Source organism: Neoarius graeffei, chromosome 3, assembly GCF_027579695.1.
Source record: "Neoarius graeffei isolate fNeoGra1 chromosome 3, fNeoGra1.pri, whole genome shotgun sequence".
Classification (NCBI taxonomy): Eukaryota; Metazoa; Chordata; class Actinopteri; order Siluriformes; family Ariidae; genus Neoarius; species Neoarius graeffei.
In genome coordinates, this window is record NC_083571.1 from 64,164,368 (window position 1) to 64,186,334 (window position 21,967).

The 21,967-nt window shown below is 44.0% G+C and overlaps 1 protein-coding gene across 1 annotated transcript in view; it reads left to right on the forward strand.

The window, feature by feature from the left end:
* The window catches only part of lrba (LPS-responsive vesicle trafficking, beach and anchor containing), a 373,382-nt gene that overhangs the window by 302,077 nt on the left and 49,338 nt on the right, over positions 1–21,967 (forward strand). Inside the window, exons 42-45 of the mRNA XM_060917126.1 lie at positions 240–342; positions 4,120–4,235; positions 4,506–4,618; positions 21,723–21,863. Coding sequence (XP_060773109.1) covers positions 240–342; positions 4,120–4,235; positions 4,506–4,618; positions 21,723–21,863 — 473 coding nt within the window. The remainder of the gene's footprint in view (positions 1–239; positions 343–4,119; positions 4,236–4,505; positions 4,619–21,722; positions 21,864–21,967) is intronic.

Below are 21,967 nucleotides of genomic sequence, written 5' to 3' on the forward strand. Positions count from 1 at the left end.
AGTCATTCTTTAATTCGTAAAAAAAATTGAAGCGTAACTGTTGAGAAATTGCTGTGATGTGTGTCAGAGGAATGTAAGAGGGATAGAACACTTCAAGATGTGCTGTTATGGGAAAGTAATCAACTTTGAGGTGGTAACAGTGACGCTGCTTCCTTGCAGCACCGTGTTGTTGATTATTTTTCGATACCAGCGTTCATCAGTTTAATGATGTTCTTCTTCTTGTGTTTTTCTCTCTTCAGCCTCGGTGATGTTTAACTTTGCTGATGCTGCTACAGTAAAGAAAGTCATTTACGTGCTGCCGAGAGTCGGAGTCGGCACGAACTTTGGCCTCCCTCAGACCAGGTGTGTGTGTGTGTCTGTCTGTCTGTCTGTCCTTGAGACATCGAGTCAACTAATGTGTCATGTTTCTTATGTGAGAAAGAGAAAGTGAGAGTCGATTTATTTGTCTTTGTAAGTGTTCTTGTGTGTGTGTGTGTGTGTGTGTGTGTGTGTGTGTGTGTAGAGGAGGGGTTGGTGGGTTGATGTGTTGGTGTACCACGGTCTAATTAGCTCACACAAACACAAGCCACATAATTTATTTATCTCCATGACTGAGAAGTAAATAGAGGGTGTACAGCGCCTGCGGGGAAGGGAAACACACACACACACACACACACACACACACACACACACACACACACACACACACACACACACACACACACTCTCAGCTCACTAGAATCGAAAGGTCCTTCAACAAAGCCGAGTTTCTTCACTGTTCTACTGATATCTATTAATAATAATAATAATAATAATAATAATTATATTAATATGTATTTATTTGTTTGTTTGTTTTTTATTTCCCAATTTCCTGTTAATTCCTTTGGAATTTTGTGAAGTGGAAGAGTGTGTGTGTGTGTGTGTGTGTGTGTGTGTGTGTGTGTGTGTGTGTGTGTGTGTGTGTGTGTGTGTTGATATCCTCATAACATTCCTCTGTTCTTGGCTCAGTGTTCCATCTCAACATTGCCCAAACGTTTCCCAAACATTCCCCTCCTCTTTCCCTCTCCTTCCTCCAGCATTCTCCCACAGCTTTCTGGAATTGTCCTGAACGGTTCTCTTAACATTCCACCAACATTTTCCAAGAAACTTTCCATTACCATTCTTGTAAACATTCTTCTCACGTTCCCATGTTGTTCTCGTTACAGTCCTCGAACACTTCCAAAATATTCGTATCATTCCCTCAATATTCCAAACACTCAGGTAATCATTCCCTTCCAGGTTTGTTTCCTTTAAACCTTTCCTGAAATTCTTCTAATGTTCTTTTCACCTGCTTTTTCACACACACATCACATTATCTCTAGCCGCTTTATCCTTCTACAGGGTCGCAGGCAAGCTGGAGCCTATCCCAGCTGACTACGGGCGAAAGGCGGGGTACACCCTGGACAAGTCGCCAGGTCATCACAGGGCTGACACATAGACACAGACAACCATTCACACTCACATTCACACCTACGGTCAATTTAGAGTCACCGGTTAACCTAACCTGCATGTCTTTGGACTGTGGGGGAAACCGGAGCACCCGGAGGAAACCCACGCGGACACGGGGAGAACATGCAAACTCCGCACAGAAAGGCCCTCGCCGGCCCCGGGGCTCGAACCCAGGACCTTCTTGCTGTGAGGCGACAGCGACCTGCTTTTTGCTCCCAAATATTTCTAGTTTTCTTCATATTCTCTTAAAACACCTTCAAGACTTTTAATGGTTAAACACTTTTAGCTGAAATTCTTCTGTATTTTTTCTCTAATTGCTTTCTATTAAAAAAAAAACCCTAAAATTAAATATATTTCAATTAACATAAATAAGCAGGTGTAAATATCTTGAATAACAATATCGTGAAATATTTTCGCATTATTTTATTTCTCATTTTGGAATTAAACTAATAAAAGATTATGAAATTTATTTTTGGAACTTTTTTTTTTTTTTACTAATCCCAGGCTTAAAATGGTTTATATGTATTAGTTTGGTATATAATTTTGCTTCTGTGAAAAATTAATTTCCACAATGAATGAAAATCTGCCAGTTTCAAGCTTAAAATAAAAAAAAAGAAGTTAAAAATTGCTTTATATAATTCAACTTAATATTTGTTTTATAATGTCATAAGGATTATACATTTTTAATAAGAATTAAAAAATTTGTCTGTATTTAAAATGATTTTTTTATTTGATATTCACTGATTTAAAAAAAAAATTTAAACCACCCTTACCATAAAATAATATAATAAAGTATTTCTGAATTTTGTAGCATTCTTTTAGCATTTTGGAAAAATTCCCAGATTATTTGTTTCAAAGATTTTCCATAATATTCCACTTAAGCTCTTGAATGTTCCTCAAAAGTGATCCCAGCAATCCGATAAAATTTCCTTAATATCTGTTAAATATTTCTAATTTTTTCTCTCCACAAAGTTCTCTAAATATTTTCTGAACACGTTTGGTTGGTTGCTTGGTTATATTTCCCAAATGCTCCCATTTCACAGACCCCATGACATTCCTCCAACATTCCCCCTTTGGCGTTCCTGCAGCACTTTGTTTTCCATCCGTCCTTAAATTTTCTTCTATTGATGTGAACCCTCCGTCAGGCGTTAATGAGTGTAATCACACACCCTGGCAGTGATGAATTCTCTAATTTGGGGTTGTGTTAATGGGAAGCTGGGTCATTTATTTTGTGTCCATGAGTGAGTAACACACACACACACACACACACACACACACACACACACACACACACACACACACACACACACACACACTTCAGAAACACTTAATGTACTTTAAAACTGTGGTGTGTGTCCATATGGTGGATTGTTTCATGTATATAAAGCAGATGCTCTGGAGCCACTGATCAAACACTCACCCCGTCATTTTTTTTCAGCTCATCCTTAATTACTGAAGAATCTGTTGTTTTCTAATTTGAATCAGATTCAGCGTTTAGCTATTTGTGTTCAAGGTTGCCAGGTCTTAGCAAAATGTCCATCTCAACTACATCTAAAAAAGACCAGGAAGAACCTGTGTGGAAAAAGTTCTCGCACTGGTAAAAAGTTCTCGATTGTCTTTCTTTTTTTTCCCTCAATGCTTGCAAAGGGAAACAAGTTCACCATGGTGCGTGCCATTCTAATTTACAAATGCGGCTTTTTATTATCGCCTGCTACAGATATTATCCACTCCACGGTCTTTTCCTCTCCCAATATTTGCACCATATTTTACAATAGAAACAGTCTCAGGTACACCGTCTGCACTTACGCTTTGGTTGCAGAGATTTATTCGACTTAATTCCGATCATCTGAGTCAAAACACAATCTCGGCTGCTACAGATTATTTCTAAACCTCCATTTGGATGAACTGTGAGCACTGGTTTGAGATGCACGAGAAACAATGAATTTAAGAATGAGCGCTCCAGTCCACTGATTCTGAACTGTGAAAATTTTGATCTAAACACTTTCTTGTGCTTCTGCTTGGAAAAGCATGGAGGCCCAGAGCAGGGATGTGTTTGTTGTGTGGCTGATATCTGAATTTCTGCACGATTAGCGACTCGGAGGAAAAAAGGTACAAGACAGAAGACAGCCGTCTTCTTTATCTTCGCTTATCATAGTTATGTTGCAATAATCTAATCTAGTCTAATCACGTGAGATAAATGGTGCTGAAATCAGCAGAATTAAGTCACGAGTCTAAGCTTAGTTGTAAAAACGTCTTTTCACAAGACAGAAGCATGTTTTATCAAGTAGTACATCATCCAGAAGGAAGTCTGTTTACTGTGACTGTGAACTGCCATCTTGTTTTGACATCATGGCAAGGTGTGTGTTGTATTCGATTGCATTTTTTTCCCTGGATGAAGTCAGGTTTTTCCGAGTTCTGAGTCCCAGTTGCTTGCAACATAAGGAACACGGAAAAGACTCTAGAACTCTGACTCGTGATGAGGTGTAAGGCAGGAACTGGAGGCGATACAATTCTCTTAATTGTTGGCTACTCTAAATCTAAACGTGTTGTAGGGAGGATGTTTTTGACATTTCATTGAAGTTCAAAGTGGTTTGTTTGTTTGTTTGTTTGTTTGTTTGTTTGTTTGTTTGTTTGTTTTTCTCCTCGGCACAGACGGATTTCTCTAGCGACTCCTAAACAGCTCTTTAAAGCCTCCAACATGACTCAGCGCTGGCAGAAACGTGAAATCTCCAACTTTGAGTACCTCATGTTCCTCAACACCATTGCAGGTGATGCGCGCACACACACACACCCTCACACTCACTCAAGCACAAATACGTTTCCAGCTTTTATTTAAACGCTAGTTTCCACAGAGTTTCCTGAACCTTCGAAGATGTAAGACATGTTGAACTCTCCTAAAGGTGGACTTTCATGAGTTCCATAAGTGAAAACAGGAAATGGGAAACTGTGGCACTAGGAAAACAAGAAAGTATGACTAGGGAATGTCGTAATCTGCCCGTCTGGACATTTCAGTGACGCGATGCTTACCTTGTCTTCAGGCCGCACGTATAACGACCTGAATCAGTATCCTGTGTTTCCGTGGATCATCAGCAACTATGACAGCGAGGAGCTCGACCTCACACTGCCCAGCAACTACAGAGACCTGAGCAAGGTACACACACACACACACGCACACACACACACACACACACACACAGAACCCGTTTGACTCATACTTTTCTGATTTTGAGTCGAATGGTATTTAGCATTAGTGTTACTACAGGAGGAGACTGACAGACTCAGAGTGAGAGAGAGACAGAGAGGGGAGATAGATAAAGAGAAATACAGGCTTGTAAAGAAAGACAGACAGACTGAGAGTGACAGAGAGACAGACAGAGAATCACAAACACAAATTGAGGAAGACGTACAGAAAGACAGATGAAAACAACTGAGGGCGAGACATACCGAGAGAATGATAGTCAGGCTGTGTGTGTGTGTGTGTGTGTGTGTGTGCGCGTACGTGTGTATGTTTTGTCCCGCCATGCACTCTTACTCGTCTTTTTCCCCCCTCCACTCTCTCTGGCCGCTCTGTTTCCCTGAGGAGCTAATTAACACTAACACACACACACACAGTTGCCACCTTTGTCTCTTGTTTCTTTCTTTTACACCACTGTGTTGTTTTTTTTTTGTGTGTGTCTGCCACACACAGTGTGTGTGTGTGTTTAGATGAGAACTGATTAGACTCGGCCTCCTTTGAGCTCGCATTGAAATGTATAATTACATGTGTTTTTAATCCTATTACACTTCCTTGTTCTCTGCTCCTTCCCTCTCTGAGTTCTTTCTTTCTTTCTTTCTTTCTTTCTTTCTTTCTTTCTTTCTTTCTTTCTTTCTTTCTTTCTTTCTTTCTTTCTTTCTTTCTTTCTTTCTTTCTTTCTTTCTTTCTTTCTTTCTTTCTTTCTTTCTTTCTTTCTTTCTTTCTTTCTTTCTTTCTTTCTTTCTTTCTTTCTTTCTTTCTTTCTTTCTTTCTTTCTTTCTCTTCTCACCTGGTTTTTCTCTGGGTTTATGCTGAATCCAGATCTGAGCGAGAGATCGCAGGGATTCATCTTCACACCTTTCTAAGTGTGTGTGTGGTGCCCATGAATGCTTCCCTTCTTCTGCACTTCCCTGGCTGACAGATGGCCTGGAGCATCTAAAGGTTGTTGTCAGATCCCTTCTGGAGTGTTCCTGGTGCTCCCATTATGACCGTCAGCGCTGTCATCTTGGTGTTCCACATCCTTCCGATCTGACTTTCCAGATCCTTGCATTTGTTTTTTCAGTCTCTTTCAGCATGACGTCAGTCAGCAGGCACGTCCACGGTTGGTTATTATCGTCTGCTTGCTGATGATAGGCACGTACGGCTGTAGTACTCGTCAGGCAGTTGTACCCCCAGGTGCCTGAAGTGGTGATCTGCCTTGTTGCACACACTCCATTTCCTGTCGACTGGCTGCTTCGGTATGTTGTTCTGGTGGTACCGAGTGTTAGGTTCTAGGTCGTGATAATGAGATGCTCGGTTTTCTCCTTTGAGAACAGAACTGAACAGCCATGTCATGGATGTTGACTGCTGATTTGTCGAGATTTTTGTAAAACTGTCTGAGTATTTTGTTTCAGTGAGCACGCTCTCAGTCACTGAGTGTGCTCTGCGTCAGTGAGTAAACACTGTCAGTGAGTATGCTCTGTGTCAGTGAGTATGCTCTGTGTCAGTGAGTAAACTGTCGGCGAGCATGCTCTGTGTTAGTGAGCATGCTCTGTGTTAGTGAGTATGCTCTGTGTCAGTGAGTAAACACTGTATCAGTGATTATGCTCTGTCAGTGAGTAAACTGTAATTGAGTACACTCTGCATCAGTGAGTACGCTGCGCGTCAGTGAGCACACGCTCTGTCAGTACGCTGTGTGTCAGTGAGTAAACTGTCATTGAGTAAACTGTGTGTGCATGCATCAGTGAGTGTACGCTCTGTGTTAGTGAGTAAACTTTCAGTGAGCACACGCTCTGTGTCAGTGAGTACACACTTAGTGGGTACGCTCTGTGTCAGTGAGTATGCGCTCAGTGAGTACACGCTCTGTCAGTGAGTACACACTCAGTGGGCATGCTCTGCGTCAGTGAGTACACGCTCTGCGTCAGCGAGTACACATTCAGTGGGCATGCTCTGCATCAGTGAGTACACGCTCTGTGTCAGTGAGTACACACTCAGTGGGCATGCTCTGCGTCAGTAAGTACACACTCAGTGGGCATGCTCTACGTCAGTGAGTACACGCTCTGTGTCAGTGAGTACACACTCAGTGGGCATGCTCTGCGTCAGTGAGTACACGCTCTGTGTCAGTGAGTACACACTCAGTGGGCATGCTCTACGTCAGTGAGTACACGCTCTGCGTCAGCGAGTACACATTCAGTGGGCATGCTCTGCATCAGTGAGTACACGCTCTGTGTCAGTGAGTACACACTCAGTGGGCATGCTCTGCATCAGTGAGTACACGCTCTGTGTAAGTGAGTACACACTCAGTGGGCATGCTCTGCGTCAGTCAGTACACACTCAGTGGGCATGCTCTGCATCAGTGAGTACACGCTCTGCGTCAGCGAGTACACACTCAGTGGGCATGCTCTGCATCAGTGAGTACACGCTCTGTGTCAGTGAGTACACACTCAGTGGGCATGCTCTGCGTCAGTGAGTACACGCTCTGCGTCAGCGAGTACACATTCAGTGGGCATGCTCTGCATCAGTGAGTACACGCTCTGTGTCAGTGAGTACACACTCAGTGGGCATGCTCTGCGTCAGTGAGTACACGCTCTGTGTCAGTGAGTACACACTCAGTGGGCATGCTCTGCATCAGTGAGTACACGCTCTGTGTCAGTGAGTACACACTCAGTGGGCATGCTCTGCATCAGTGAGTACACGCTCTGTGTCAGTGAGTACACACTCAGTGGGCATGCTCTGCGTCAGTGAGTACATGCTCTGCGTCAGTGAGTACACACTCAGTGGGCATGCTCTGCGTCAGTGAGTACACGCTCTGCGTCAGTGAGTACACACTCAGTGGGCATGCTCTGCGTCAGTGAGTACACGCTCTGCGTCAGTGAGTACACACTCAGTGGGCATGCTCTGCGTCAGTGAGTACACGCTCTGCGTCAGCGAGTACACACTCAGTGGGCATGCTCTGCGTCAGTGAGTACATGCTCTGCGTCAGCGAGTACACACTCAGTGGGCATGCTCTGTATCAGTGAGTACACACTCTGCGTCAGCGAGTACACACTCAGTGGGCATGCTCTGCGTCAGTGAGTACACGCTCTGCGTCAGTGAGTACACACTCAGTGGGCATGCTCTGCGTCAGTGAGTACACGCTCTGCGTCAGTGAGTACACACTCAGTGGGCATGCTCTGCGTCAGTGAGTACACGCTCTGCGTCAGCGAGTACACACTCAGTGGGCATGCTCTGCGTCAGTGAGTACACGCTCTGTCAGTACGCTGTGTGTCAGTGAGTAAACTGTCATTGAGTAAACTGTGTGTGCATGCATCAGTGAGTGTACGCTCTGTGTTAGTGAGTAAACTTTCAGTGAGCACACGCTCTGTGTCAGTGAGTACACACTTAGTGGGTATGCTCTGTGTCAGTGAGTATGTGCTCAGTGAGTACACGCTGTGTCAGCGAGTACACACTCAGTGGGCATGCTCTGCATCAGTGAGTACACGCTCTGTGTCAGTGAGTACACACTCAGTGGGCATGCTCTGCGTCAGTGAGTACACGCTCTGCGTCAGTGAGTACACACTCAGTGGGCATGCTCTGCATCAGTGAGTACACGCTCTGCGTCAGTGAGTACACACTTAGTGGGCATGCTCTGCGTCAGCGAGTACACACTTAGTGGGCATGCTCTGCGTCAGTGAGTACACGCTCTGCGTCAGTGAGTACACACTCAGTGGGCATGCTCTGCATCAGTGAGTACACGCTCTGTCAGTAAGTATGTTGACCCCCCTTGAATGTCTCTACCAGTGTATCGATCAAATCAATAGCTGGATGTCACAAAATTTTCTTCAGCTGAACACAGATAAAACAGAAATAATTCTATTTGGAAAAAAAGATGACTCAGGATTACCACTATTCTTGACACAAAAGGGATTAAAACTAAAGAAATGGTTAAAAATCTTGGTGTTTTCATTGACAGCGAGCTAAACTTTGACAGTCACATGAAAGCAATCACTAAAACGGCATTTTATCACCTAAAAAACATTTCCAAACTAAGAGGACTTATGTCAAAACATGATCTGGAAAAACTAATACATGCCTTCATCTCTAGTAGGGTTGATTACTGCAATGGCCTTTTCACAGGCCTGCCAAAAAAGACCATCAAACGACTTCAGCTGGTTCAAAATGCAGCGGCGAGGGTTCTCACACGAACAAAAAGAACAGAGCACATTACTCCAATTCTAAGGTCCCTTCACTGGCTTCCAGTAAGCTACAGAATTGACTTTAAAGCATTGCTGCTGGTGTACAAATCTCTAAATGGTACAGGGCCCAATTACCTCTCTGATATGTTGCAGCGGCCTAACCCAATCAGATCTACCAGATCAAAACAGAAAAATTTACTATTAAAACCAGTTGTTAAAACAAAGTGTGGTGAAGCAGCTTTTAGCTACTATGCAGTGCAGCTATGGAATCAACTGCCAGAGGACATTAAAAATGCTCCTGCTGTTGGCAGCTTCAAATCTAGGTTAAAGACCAAGCTGTTTTCAGATGCTTTCTGTTAAATAATTAATATTTTACATTTTTTATAATCTTTTTCTCTGCATGTTTTAAATTTATTTTAACTTTATTCTATTTTATTCTGCTAGTTTTTTTTTCTCTTTCTCTCTCCTTTTTCTTTTTGGCATTTTAATATTTTATTTCTACTATTGTTTAATTCTTATTATTTTCTTTTAATTCTTTTAATTAATTATTTTAGAATAAAGAGAAAATTATTTTATGTAATTTTATTTCTCTATTGTTTACTGTTTTTGTTTTTACTTCTGTAAAGCACATTGAACTGCCATTGTGTATGAAATGTGCTATATAAATAAATAAACTTGCCTTGCCTATGTTCTGTCAGTGATTACACGCACAGTGGGTATGCTCTGTGTCAGTGAGTACATGTTCAGTGTCAGTGAGTACACGTTCAGTGGGTACGTTCTCTGTCAGTGAATATGCTCTGTCAGTGAGTACGCACTCAGTGAGTACACGCTCTGTGTCAGTGAGTACGCACTCAGATGGTATGCTCTGTGTCAGAGGGTACGCTCTGTGTCAATGGGTACGCTCTGTGTCAGTGAGTACATGCTCAGTGAGTATGCTGTGTCAGTGAGTGCATGCTCAGTGAGTATGCTCTGTCAGTGAGTACATGCTCAGTGGGTATGCTCTGTCAGTGAGCACATGCTCAGTGGGTATGCTCTGTCAGTGAGTACACGCTCAGTGGGTATGCTCTGTGTCAGTGAGTACACATTCAGTGGGTACGTTCTCTCTCGGTGAATACGCTCTATCAGTAAGTACGCACTCAGTGAGTACACGCTCTGTGTCAGTGAGTATGCACTCAGTGGGTACGCTCTGTGTCAATGGGTACGCTCTGTGTCAGTGAGTACACAGTCAGAGGGTATGCTCTGTGTCAATGGGTACGCTCTGTGTCAGTGAGTACATGCTCAGTGAGTATGCTGTGTCAGTGAGTACACGCTCAGTGAGTATGCTCTGTCAGTGAGTACATGCTCAGTGGGTATGCTCTGTCAGTGAGCACATGCTCAGTGGGTATGCTCTGTCAGTGAGTACACACTCAGTGGGTATGCTCTGTGTCAGTGAGTACACTCTGTGTCAGTGAGTACACATTCAGTGGGTACGTTCTCTCTCAGTGAATACGCTCTATCAGTAAGTACGCACTCAGTGAGTACACGCTCTGTGTCAGTGAGTACGCACTCAGTGGGTACGCTCTGTGTCAATGGGTACGCTCTGTGTCCGTGAGTACACAGTCAGAGGGTATGCTCTGTGTCAATGGGTACGCTCTGTGTCAGTGAGTACACGGTCAGTGGGTACGCTCTGTGTCAGTGAGTACACTCTGTGTCAGTGAGTTCACGTTCAGTGGGTATGCTCTGTGTCAGTGAGTACGCTCTGTGTCAGTGAGTACACGTTCAGTGGGTACGCTCTCTGTCAGCGAATACTCTCTGTCAGTAAGTACGCACTCAGTGAGTACACGCTCTGTGTCAGTGAGTACGCACTCAGTGGGTACGCTCTGTGTCAGTGAGTACACAGTCAGAGGGTACGCTCTGTGTCAGAGGGTACGCTCTGTGTCAGAGGGTACGCTCTGTGTCAGAGAGTACACGGTCAGTGGGTACGCTCTGTGTCAGTGAGTACGCTCTGTGTCAATGGGTACGCTCTGTGTCAGAGAGTACACGGTCAGTGGGTACGCTCTGTGTCAGTGAGTACACGGTCAGTGGGTACGCTCTGTGTCAGTGAGCACACGTTCAGTGGGTATGCTCTGTGTCAGTGAGTGCACAGTCAGAGGGTACGCTCTGTGTCAGAGGGTACACGGTCAGTGGGTACGCTCTGTGTCAGTGAGTACACGGTCAGTGGGTACGCTCTGTGTCAGTGAGTACACGTTCAGTGGGTATGCTCTGTGTCAGTGAGTGCACAGTCAGAGGGTACGCTCTGTGTCAGAGGGTACACGGTCAGTGGGTACGCTCTGTGTCAGTGAGTACGCTCTGTGTCAGTGAGTACACGTTCAGTAGGTACGCTCTCTGTCAGTGAGTACGCACTCAGTGGGTACACTCTGTTTCAATTGGTACGCTCTGTGTCAGTGAGTACACAGTCAGTGGGTACGCTCTGTGTCAATGAGTACACAGTCAGTGGGTACGCTCTGTGTCAGTGGGTATGCTCTGTGTCAGTGGGTACGCTCTGTGTCAGTGGGTACGCTCTGTGTCAGTGAGTACACAGTCAGAGGGTACGCTCTGTGTCAGAGGGTACGCTCTGTGTCAGAGGGTATGCTCTGTGTTAGTGAGTACACGGTCAGTGGGTACGCTCTGTGTCAGTGAGTACACGTTCAATGGGTATGCTCTGTGTCAGTGAGTACGCTCTGTGTCAGTGAGTACACGTTCAGTAGGTACGCTCTCTGTCAGTGAATACGCTCTGTCAGTGAGTACGCACTCAGTGGGTACACTCTGTTTCAATGGGTACGCTCTGTGTCAGTGAGTACACAGTCAGTGGGTACGCTCTGTGTCAATGAGTACACAGTCAGTGGTTACGCTCTGTGTCAGTGGTTACGCTCTGTGTCAGTGGTTACGCTCTGTGTCAGTGGGTACGCTCTGTGTCAGTGGGTACGCTCTGTGTCAGTGGGTACACGTTCAGTAGGTACGCTCTCTGTCAGTGAATACGCTCTGTCAGTGAGTACGCACTCAGTGGGTACACTCTGTGTCAATGGGTATGCTCTGTGTTAGTGAGTACACAGTCAGAGGGTACGCTCTGTGTCAGAGCGTACGCTCTGTGTCAGTGAGTGCACAGTCAGTGGGTATGCTCTGTGTCAATGGGTACACTCTGTGTCAGTGGGTACGCTCTGTGTCAGTGGGTACGCTCTGTCAGTGAGTACGCACTCAGTGGGTACACTCTGTGTCAATGGGTATGCTCTGTGTCAGTGAGTACACAGTCAGTGGGTATGCTCTGTGTCAAAAGTATGCTCTGTGTCAGTGGGTACGCTCTGTGTCAGTGGGTACGCTCTGTGTCAGTGGGTACGCTCTGTCAGTGAGTACGCTCTCAGTGGGTACGCTCTGTGTCAGTGAGTATGCTCTGTCAGTGAGTACATGCTCAGTGAGTATGCTCTGTCAGTGAGTACACGCTCTGTGTCAGTGAGTATGTTCTGTCAGTGATTACACGCTCAGTGGGTATGCTCAGTGTCAGTGAGTACACGTTCAGTGGGTACGTTCTCTGTCAGTGAGTACGCACTCAGTGAGTACACGCTCTGTGTCAGTGAGTACGCACTCAGTGGGTACGCTCTGTGTCAGAGGGTACGCTCTGTGTCAATGGGTACGCTCTGTGTCAGTGAGTACATGCTCAGTGAGTATGCTCCGTCAGTGAGTGCATGCTCAGTGAGTATGTTCTGTCAGTGAGTGCATGCTCAGTGAGTATGTTCTGTCAGTGAGTGCATGCTCAGTGAGTATGTTCTGTCAGTGAGTACACGCTCAGTGAGTATGCTCTGTCAGTGAGTACATGCTCAGTGGGTATGCTCTGTGTCAGTGAGTACACGCTCTGTGTCAGTGAGTATGTTCTGTCAGTGATTACACGCTCAGTGGGTATGCTCAGTGTCAGTGAGTACACGTTCAGTGAGTACGCACTCAGTGATTACATGCTCTGTGTCAGTGAGTACGCACTCAGTGGGTACGCTCTGTGTCAGAGGGTACGCTCTGTGTCAATGGGTAAGCTCTGTGTCAGTGAGTACACGCTCAGTGAGTATGCTCTGTCAGTGAGTGCATGCTCAGTGAGTATGTTCTGTCAGTGAGTACACGCTCAGTGAGTATGCTCTGTCAGTGAGTACACGCTCAGTGGGTATGCTCTGAGTCAGTGAGTACACTCTCTGTCAGTGGGTATGCTCTGTGTCAGTGAGTACACGGTCAGTGGGTACGCTCTGTGTCAATGGGTACGCTCTGTGTCAGTGAGTACACGGTCAGTGGGTACGCTCTGTGTCAATGGGTATGCTCTGTGTCAGTGAGTACACGGTCAGTGGGTACGCTCTGTGTCAGTGAGTACACGGTCAGTGGGTACGCTCTGTGTCAGTGAGTACACGGTCAGTGGGTACGCTCTGTGTCAGTGAGTACACAGTCAGTGGGTACGTTCTGTGTCAATGGGTACGCTCTGTGTCAGTGAGTACACGTACAGTGGGTACACTCTGTGTGAATACGCTCATTCTGTCAGTGCTCACTCGACTCATGTTGCTCAGTGCTGTTTGTGAATTTACTCACTGATCGATCTCTTCCTCCTCCAAAAGAATGCTCTTTTCCCATCGTGCATTAGGATGATGACTGAGTATCTCAGTGTGTATTTAACCCCCCCCCCCCCCACACACACACACACACACACCCTCCCCACTCCCCCGCACCCTCACTCTATTCTCCAGTAACAGTGTGAGAGCATGCACTCTGTAATGGTGTTCAGGAGCGGGGGAATAAATCAGAGCGAGGGAGCACTAATGGAAGGTAGACGAGTGCGGAGGCAGGCGAATGTACACTTACGCACTTTAGCAAGAACGCTAACAGGGCACTCCCTTGCTGATTTATTGACCTGATTAGGAAGAAAATGAAGAATTTCCTCCCAGAGATTATGAAAAGAGCTTGTTTTTGTTGTTGTTATTGATTTATTATGGTTAGCTTTAGCCTGTTAGCAGCAGTGATTCTTATACAAGGTAAAAGGATAAACATGCAGACTAACAGAATTCATTAAAAATACAGTGCAGTTAATGATGACCACCTTCTCCTGATTATTATTTTCATTTTTTTTAAAGTTTATTTTATAAATATATTTATATATTAATATCTAATGTGTTTTTGAATATGTAAACATTTTATTTACCTGGCAATATGTCAGTTATTCTTAGTCATTTGTTTCGTAATTATGAATAATTTATTTCAATTTATTATTTGTGTTAAAATATTTATTTTCTTCTTATTTAAAATCAAACCTACAAGGCATTTGCACAAGAAGGCTGTTCTCTCTCTCTCTCTCTCTCTCTCTCTCTCTCTCTCTCTCTCTGTGTCTCCACACACACACACACACACACACACACACACACACACACACACACACACACACACACACACACACTATTAAGTCAGTGTTTAATGGTTCTGCCCTCAGGTTGTTTGTTGAGTTTGTGTTGCGTTTCATCCACTATGTAGAAAAAAAACAAGTCCATGTCTTTTTTTCTCTCTCTCTCTCTCTCTCTCACTCACACACACACACACACACACACTCACACACACACATCTCGTCTCTCTTCTTTTGACAGCTTCGCTTCTGTGTTCAGTCAAACCTTCAGCCCTGAGGGAGTGAGTCAGAATCAGAGACAGTCAGAGAGAGAATGAGGTAGAGAATGAGAGCTGTGTGTGTGTGTGTGTGTGTGTGTGTGTGTCCGGGTATCTCGGTCGTCTTTATTACAGCTGTTTTATTCACACTGTCGACACGTGCACTTTCACTGTGACTAGCCGAGCGTACACTCATCTGTGTGTGTGTGTGTCTTCCTTTCTCTCACCCTGCATCTCTCTTGTCGCGTGTCATCGTTGCGTTGATAGAAACAGGTCATGTATGACCTTTGACACACTGAGCTGAAATTGCTGTAGACTCGGTGTGGCGCGCCTCGGTGTCCCCATGGGCTCAGAGGCTCACTCCATGAATTTATGTTCTTTCTCGCGTCCCCTGGCTGACTGTCTTATCATGACCTTTGACCCCTCTGTACCGCGCGCGCGCACAGCTTCATACTGACTTCTCTTATGTGTGAGACTCCACCCACATTCAACTTGCTTCAGCTGAATTCAGATGAACTGGATTAGCATGGCTGTGTGGTGTGGAACGTTCTGGAACAGCCATTGATGGGGCAATGAGGGCGGAGCTTAAGTTACACTTCATCGGGCAAAATTAAGGTCGGCTGTGTCTGAAATCACCCACTCATTCACTACTCCCTACTCACTATCTCGGGAGTTCTGTATAGAGGACTATACAGTGAGCTTATTGGTAAAATGAAAAAACACTTTGGGACACTACTCCGCCACGCTGTTATTTACGTCATTACTGTCACACAATTAAAACGTGCCAGATCAGTCGGCTGATGGGTTTTCAAAATAATAAATCCATATTATACTGAGCGTATTTCCCACACTAATAAATAAATACAAAGTACTTTGTGTCTACTGCGTCTTTCAGTTCTTTTAAATCAAGGCTACTTTCTTCTTTGCCGTTGCCTTTAATTAAACCAAATTTGAGGCTTTTGATTAATTCCTCGCTCTGCACTGTAACTTTTATTCTTTTATTTTTTTCGCAGTCCAGTTTCCATCAAATCCTGCACTCTGATTGGCTGGCGAGCGGGTCCATATCCTACAATACGGACCCCGGGTATGGACCTCTGGCGACTCGCTTGTTCACAACAACAACAAACATAGTAGCATTTTTTATCAACATTTATCTTTTTTTTTTATAAGATTATCAAAAAGCTTTTAAATTTTTGCCAGTATTTCTCAGGAGAATAGCATTAATTTTACAGCATGGATAGCGATAATGACAGTGTTCGCAGCGAAAGCGAGTTTTACTAACCTGAGGAAGAAGAAATAAAAAAACATTTCAGGAGAAAGCTAAAAACCTCTAACTGTTGCTAATGCCGAGCAAAAACATGGCTGAATCCTGAATGACTCCTATTTGTATAAATAGGGGACTACATAGGCGGCAAAATGTAGTTTTTTTCCTGCCATGGAAGTGCACTTGTATACCGAGGAGGAAGCAATTTGCATTACAGCCGTGAATGAGGATTCAAAATGGCGGCTTGGCTTGGTTTTCCCTTTCGGGCGCTCTCGTTTTCTGTTAGAATTTGGTCAAGAAAAAAATAAATACAACCCCGATTCCAAAAAAGTTGGGACAAAGTACAAATTGTAAATAAAAACGGAATGCAATAATTTACAAATCTCAAAAACTGATATTGTATTCACAATAGAACATAGACAACATATCAAATGTCGAAAGTGAGACGTTTTGAAATTTCATGCCAAATATTGGCTCATTTGAAATTTCATGACAGCAACACATGTCAAAAAAGTTGGGACAGGGGCAATAAGAGGCTGGAAAAGTTAAAGGGACAAAAAAGGAACAGCTGGAGGACCAAATTGCAACTCATTTTGGCAATAGGTCATTAACATGACTGGGTATAAAAAGAGCATCTTGGAGTGGCAGCGGCTCTCAGAAGTAAAGATGGGAAGAGGATCACCAATCCCCCTAATTCTGCGCCGACAAATAGTGGAGCAATATCAGAAAGGAGTTCGACAGTGTAAAATTGCAAAGAGTTTGAACATATCATCTACAGTGCATAATATCATCAAAAGATTCAGAGAATCTGGAAGAATCTCTGTGCGTAAGGGTCAAGGCCGGAAAACCATACTGGGTGCCCGTGATCTTCGGGCCCTTAGACGGCACTGCATCACATACAGGCATGCTTCTGTATTGGAAATCACAAAATGGGCTCAGGAATATTTCCAGAGAACAGTATCTGTGAACACAGTTCACCGTGCCATCCGCTGTTGCCAGCTAAAACTCTATAGTTCAAAGAAGCAGCCGTATCTAAACATGATCCAGAAGTGCAGACGTCTTCTCTGGGCCAAGGCTCATTTAAAATGGACTGTGGCAAAGTGGAAAACTGTTCCGTGGTCAGACGAATCAAAATTTGAAGTTCTTGATGGAAATCAGGGACGCCGTGTCATTCGGACTAAAGAGGAGAAGGACGACCCAAGTTGTTATCAGCGCTCAGTTCAGAAGCCTGCATCTCTGATGGTATGGGGTTGCATTAGTGTGTGTGGCATGGGCAGCTTACACATCTGGAAAGACACCATCAATGCTGAAAGGTATATCCAGGTTCTAGAGCAACATATGCTCCCATCCAGACGACGTCTCTTTCAGGGAAGACCTTGCATTTTCCAACATGACAATGCCAAACCACATACTGCATCAATTACAGCATCATGGCTGCGTAGAAGAAGGGTCCGGGTACTGAACTGGCCAGCCTGCAGTCCAGATCTTTCACCCATAGAAAACATTTGGCGCATCATAAAACGGAAGATACGACAAAAAAGACCTAAGACAGTTGAGCAACTAGAATCCTACATTAGACAAGAATGGGTTAACATTCCTATCCCTAAACTTGAGCAACTTGTCTCCTCAGTCCCCAGACGTTTACAGACTGTTGTAAAGAGAAAAGGGGATGTCTCACAGTGGTAAACATGGCCTTGTCCCAACTTTTTTGAGATGTGTTGTTGTCATGAAATTTAAAATCACCTAATTTCTCTCTTTAAATGATACATTTTCTCGGTTTGAACATTTGATATGTCATCTATGTTCTATTCTGAATAAAATATGGAATTTTGAAACTTCCACATCATTGCATTCCGTTTTTATTTACAATTTGTACTTTGTCCCAACTTTTTTGGAATCGGGGTTGTATATTATTTACCATCTTAAGGTCGGTCTCTATGGTGAAATACCGTGACCTCGGCCTTGAATACTGACCTCGGCCCAGAGGGCCTTGGTCAGTACTTTCAAGACCTCGGTCACGGTATTTCACGATACGGACCTCCCAGCTGCTAAATAACATATGTATTTTTCTGTCTTATTCTATTTTAGCTTTGTTTCTATTCTCTTACTATTTTTAATTGTACTTGAATGTCTGTTTATAATATGTTTCTTCCTCCGTCCATTCACCCCAGCACACTTTTTTTTCCTTTCAGCATGAGCGCAATGCATGATGGGATGTATTGCTTGGTTAGTGACCATTGGTTGTACATTACTTTTCATGGTGCATTGTGGGATACTTTGAGTGCACTATATAGGGTGTAATAATTCTCACTGTACATTCGGACAGCATTACAAAATGGTGATCTCACTACATAGTCCACTATATAGTGAGTACTGAGTGATTTCGGACACGGTGGAATTTAAATTAAGCAAGGGCGGAGATTAAATTACACTTAATCAGCTGAATTCAGGCAGAAAATAAATGATGCTTAATCAACTGTCTGAGCTCAAGGTACACATAATCACACACAGTGAGGGCGGAGCTTAAGTGGCACATAAAGAGCTGGAACTAAGATGGACTTTAAATTACATTTAATCAACCAAAAGAGGGCGGAGCTTAAGTAACAATCGAGTTCAAGAAGGGTGGTGCTGAAGTAACATTAAATTTAAAGTTACAGCGGGGCGGAGCTTACAGTATGCTTAATCAGTCAAAATGAAGGCGGAGTTTTAAATGATATTTTTACAGCTACAATAAGGGCAGAGCTTCATGTACACGTAATCATTTAAAAATAAGGGCGGAGCTTAAGTTACATTTAATCAGTTCCAATGGCAGAGCTTGAAGTACACGTAATCATTTAAAATGGGGGCGGAGCTTAAGTTACATTTAATTGGTTACAACAAGGGTGCAGCTTAATGTACACTTAATCATTAAGCCCTTGAAGTACACAATCATTTAAAATAAGGGCGGAGCTTAAGTTACATTTTAATTAGTTACAAGGGCAGAGCTTGAAGTACACAATCATTTAAAAATAAGGGCGGAACTTAAGTTACATCTAATCAGTTACAAGGGCAGAGCTCGAAGTACACGTAATCATTTAAAATAAGGGCGGAGCTTAAGTTACATTTAATTAGTTACAAGGGCAGAGCTTGAAGTACACAGTCATTTAAAATAAAGGCGGAGCTTAAGTTACATTTAATTAGTTACAAGGGCAGAGCTTGAAGTACACAATCATTTAAAATAAGGGCGGAGCTTAAGTTACATTTAATTAGTTACAAGGGCAGAGCTTAGAGTGCACAATCATTTAAAATAAGGGCGGAGCTTAAGTTACATTTAATCAGTTACAATAAGGGCCGAGATTGAAGTACACAATCATTTAAAGTAAGGGCGGAGATTGAAGTACATTTAATCAGTCAAAATGAAGGTGGAGTTTAAATGGGTAGAAGTACACACGCACGCGCGCACACAGTTACATTTAAATGACTGTAATGGATCCTTTTACTATTTAAGGTCATCAATTCTCAGTCAAGGGAATTTAACAGAGGTTTTAATTAGCATATTGTTGAATATAATTAAGGCTTTATGGTTAAATTAGGCATCGAGCATCATCATGTAACTAACACACACACACACACACACACACACACACACACACACACACACAGGGTTCCTTTCATCTCTCTCCACCTTCAGAGAAATCATCAGAGTAGTTACTAAAATATTTTTACTCTCATAGGAAAAAGAAATTTGCATTGTTGAGAAATGGAGAGAGATGGGGAGAGAGAGAGATGGAGAATGACATGACTATGACATAGAAATGTGTGTGTGGTGTGTGTTAAGGATAACAGGACATGAGACAGACACAAGAGGACTAGGAGAGAATGGGCAGACAGATGAGGGGAAATTAGGACAAGTGCACAGAGCAAGGAGGAAGAGGACATGGGACAGGAGAAGGAAACAGGAATAAGTTGGATGTATGAGACAGAAAAATGTGTACATGTTGTCTGGTCACTAGGGACACAGGAAATGGAAGAAGGAAGAGGACAGGGAATGCAGTAGGAAAGAGAAAAGGATGTGGGGTAGAAGGACAAGAGGAAAGGGCACATGTGAAAGGAATGGTGGACAAGGGGACAGAAAAAGGAGGAGGCACAGGACGTGCAAGTTGTAGTGGACAGGAGAAGGGAATAGAGTGATGAAGGACAGGGAATAGGGAGCAAGTGCACTCAGACAGAAAGAAAAAAAAGAATCCAAAAACAAGATGTGGAGAAGAAGGGAATAGGGCAGAAGAGACAGTTGGATAGGGCACAGGGGAAGGGGGGAATGAGAATGAGGACGAGACAGGGTGCAGCAGATTTACAGCTCTGTCACCCTCCAGAGTCCCATCAGAGGCACGCTGCTAATTTAGGGGAGAAAACAATATGGAGGACTCTCGAGGCGTCTCTCTCACTCACACACACACACGGTGTGTGTGACAGCGACGTTTTTTATCCCTCACGCTCTTTTCTTTCTGTAATGAGGGCGACGTTATTGCCCCAATAAATCAGCCGGATCTCTGTAATGTTTAATTCAGCGTGTGTGCTCAGCTAGCGGCAGTGCGCTCAATGTGTCTCTGTCTCTCTCTCTCTCTCTCTCTCACACACACACACACACACACACACACACACACACATACAAGCTTCATCTTGAAGCTGCCGTCTGTAGCCTATTACATCTAAATGACTGTAATCTGTTTGAGATCATAAATCCTCCATTAACGAAGATTTAATTAACACACAGTGGATTAGAATTAGCCTTTTATGGTTCGATCTGATAGTGTGCCACACGCGCACACACTCTCTCGCGCTCTCTCTCTCTCACACACACACAATAGAATGCATGCTTTATGGCTCTATGCTAATCGATATGGGGCTGAATGATTGATCAGCTCTTCATGACACTGCTACAGAGCGAACAGATCGATCCATCTGCATCCCTCGCTCATTTTAAGGAAGGCCATCATTCCATTAGATCAAAACTGTGTGTGTATATATGTGTGTGTGTGTGTGTGGGTCAGGAGTGCTCACTAGAGGGAAGTAATAAAGATCGAGCAGGACAATAAGCCGCTTTATAAACGAGAATTTAAATAATGGCTGCAGGATGTATCGGCGTTAGCGGATCGATGCAGCATTAATGCACGCGCGCTCGATGGCTTGATGGATTTTATTGCTGCTTTATGGAGAATTAGCCCCAAACACACACACCAGTGGGTTATTTGTGTCAGCCAGCTGCAGGGGGATTTTTATACGGAGCCATGAAACGAGCGTGCACCGTTAAATCAGAATAACATCATCTAATATTCATGTGGAAGCATTGTGGGGTTTCTGCTGCAGGGTGTCAATACTTTCCCTCTGCTCTGCTTCGTTTTACCCTCAACACACACACACTGCAGAGGACATGCAAATCTATACACATCTACAGAAGGGAATGAAACAAAATCGGGAATATCGAGTGAACAAGTGTATAAGTGAAAGGGTTAGAGGAGAGAGAGAGAAGAGGAACAGGAGATGAAAGGAATTGGGGATGAGGAGAAAGTGGGACAAGGGGACAGGAATGTGGGGAGTGGGAATAGAGTACAAGAGTTAAACATAAAGAATGAGGTGAAAGGAAAGAGATGGAAAGCAGAAAAGAAATCGAGTGCATGGAGGAAGTAAAAAGAGGAATAAGAGGAAGCGAAGGGAGTAAGGAAGAAGTGGATAGTGAGACAGGGCACAAGGAAAAAGGTGAACGATGAAGCATGTACATGTGGAAGGGAGAGAAAAAGAAGGGAATTGGGGACGGGATAGAGGGATGGGGAATGAGGGCACAGCTGCGGGGAAGGGTGTAGGGGGGCAAAAAACTAATACACTTTCAATATTGTTGTGACACCTCTTCCCCCGCTTCTCTCCCTGTCTCTCTCTGTTCTCTCTCTCTCTCTCTCTCTCTCTCTCTCTCTCTCTCTCTCTCTCTCTCTCTCAGCCCATCGGAGCCCTGAACCCGAAGAGAGCCGCTTTCTTCTCCGAACGCTATGAATCATGGGAAGATGAGCAGGTCCCCAAATTCCACTACGGCACACACTATTCCACAGCCAGCTTCACCATGATGTGGCTGCTGAGGCTCGTGAGTCTTACACACACACACACACACACACACACACACACACACACACACACACACACATAAAATGCTCCCTAACAGACTGCCTGCCCATTAAACCCATTGTT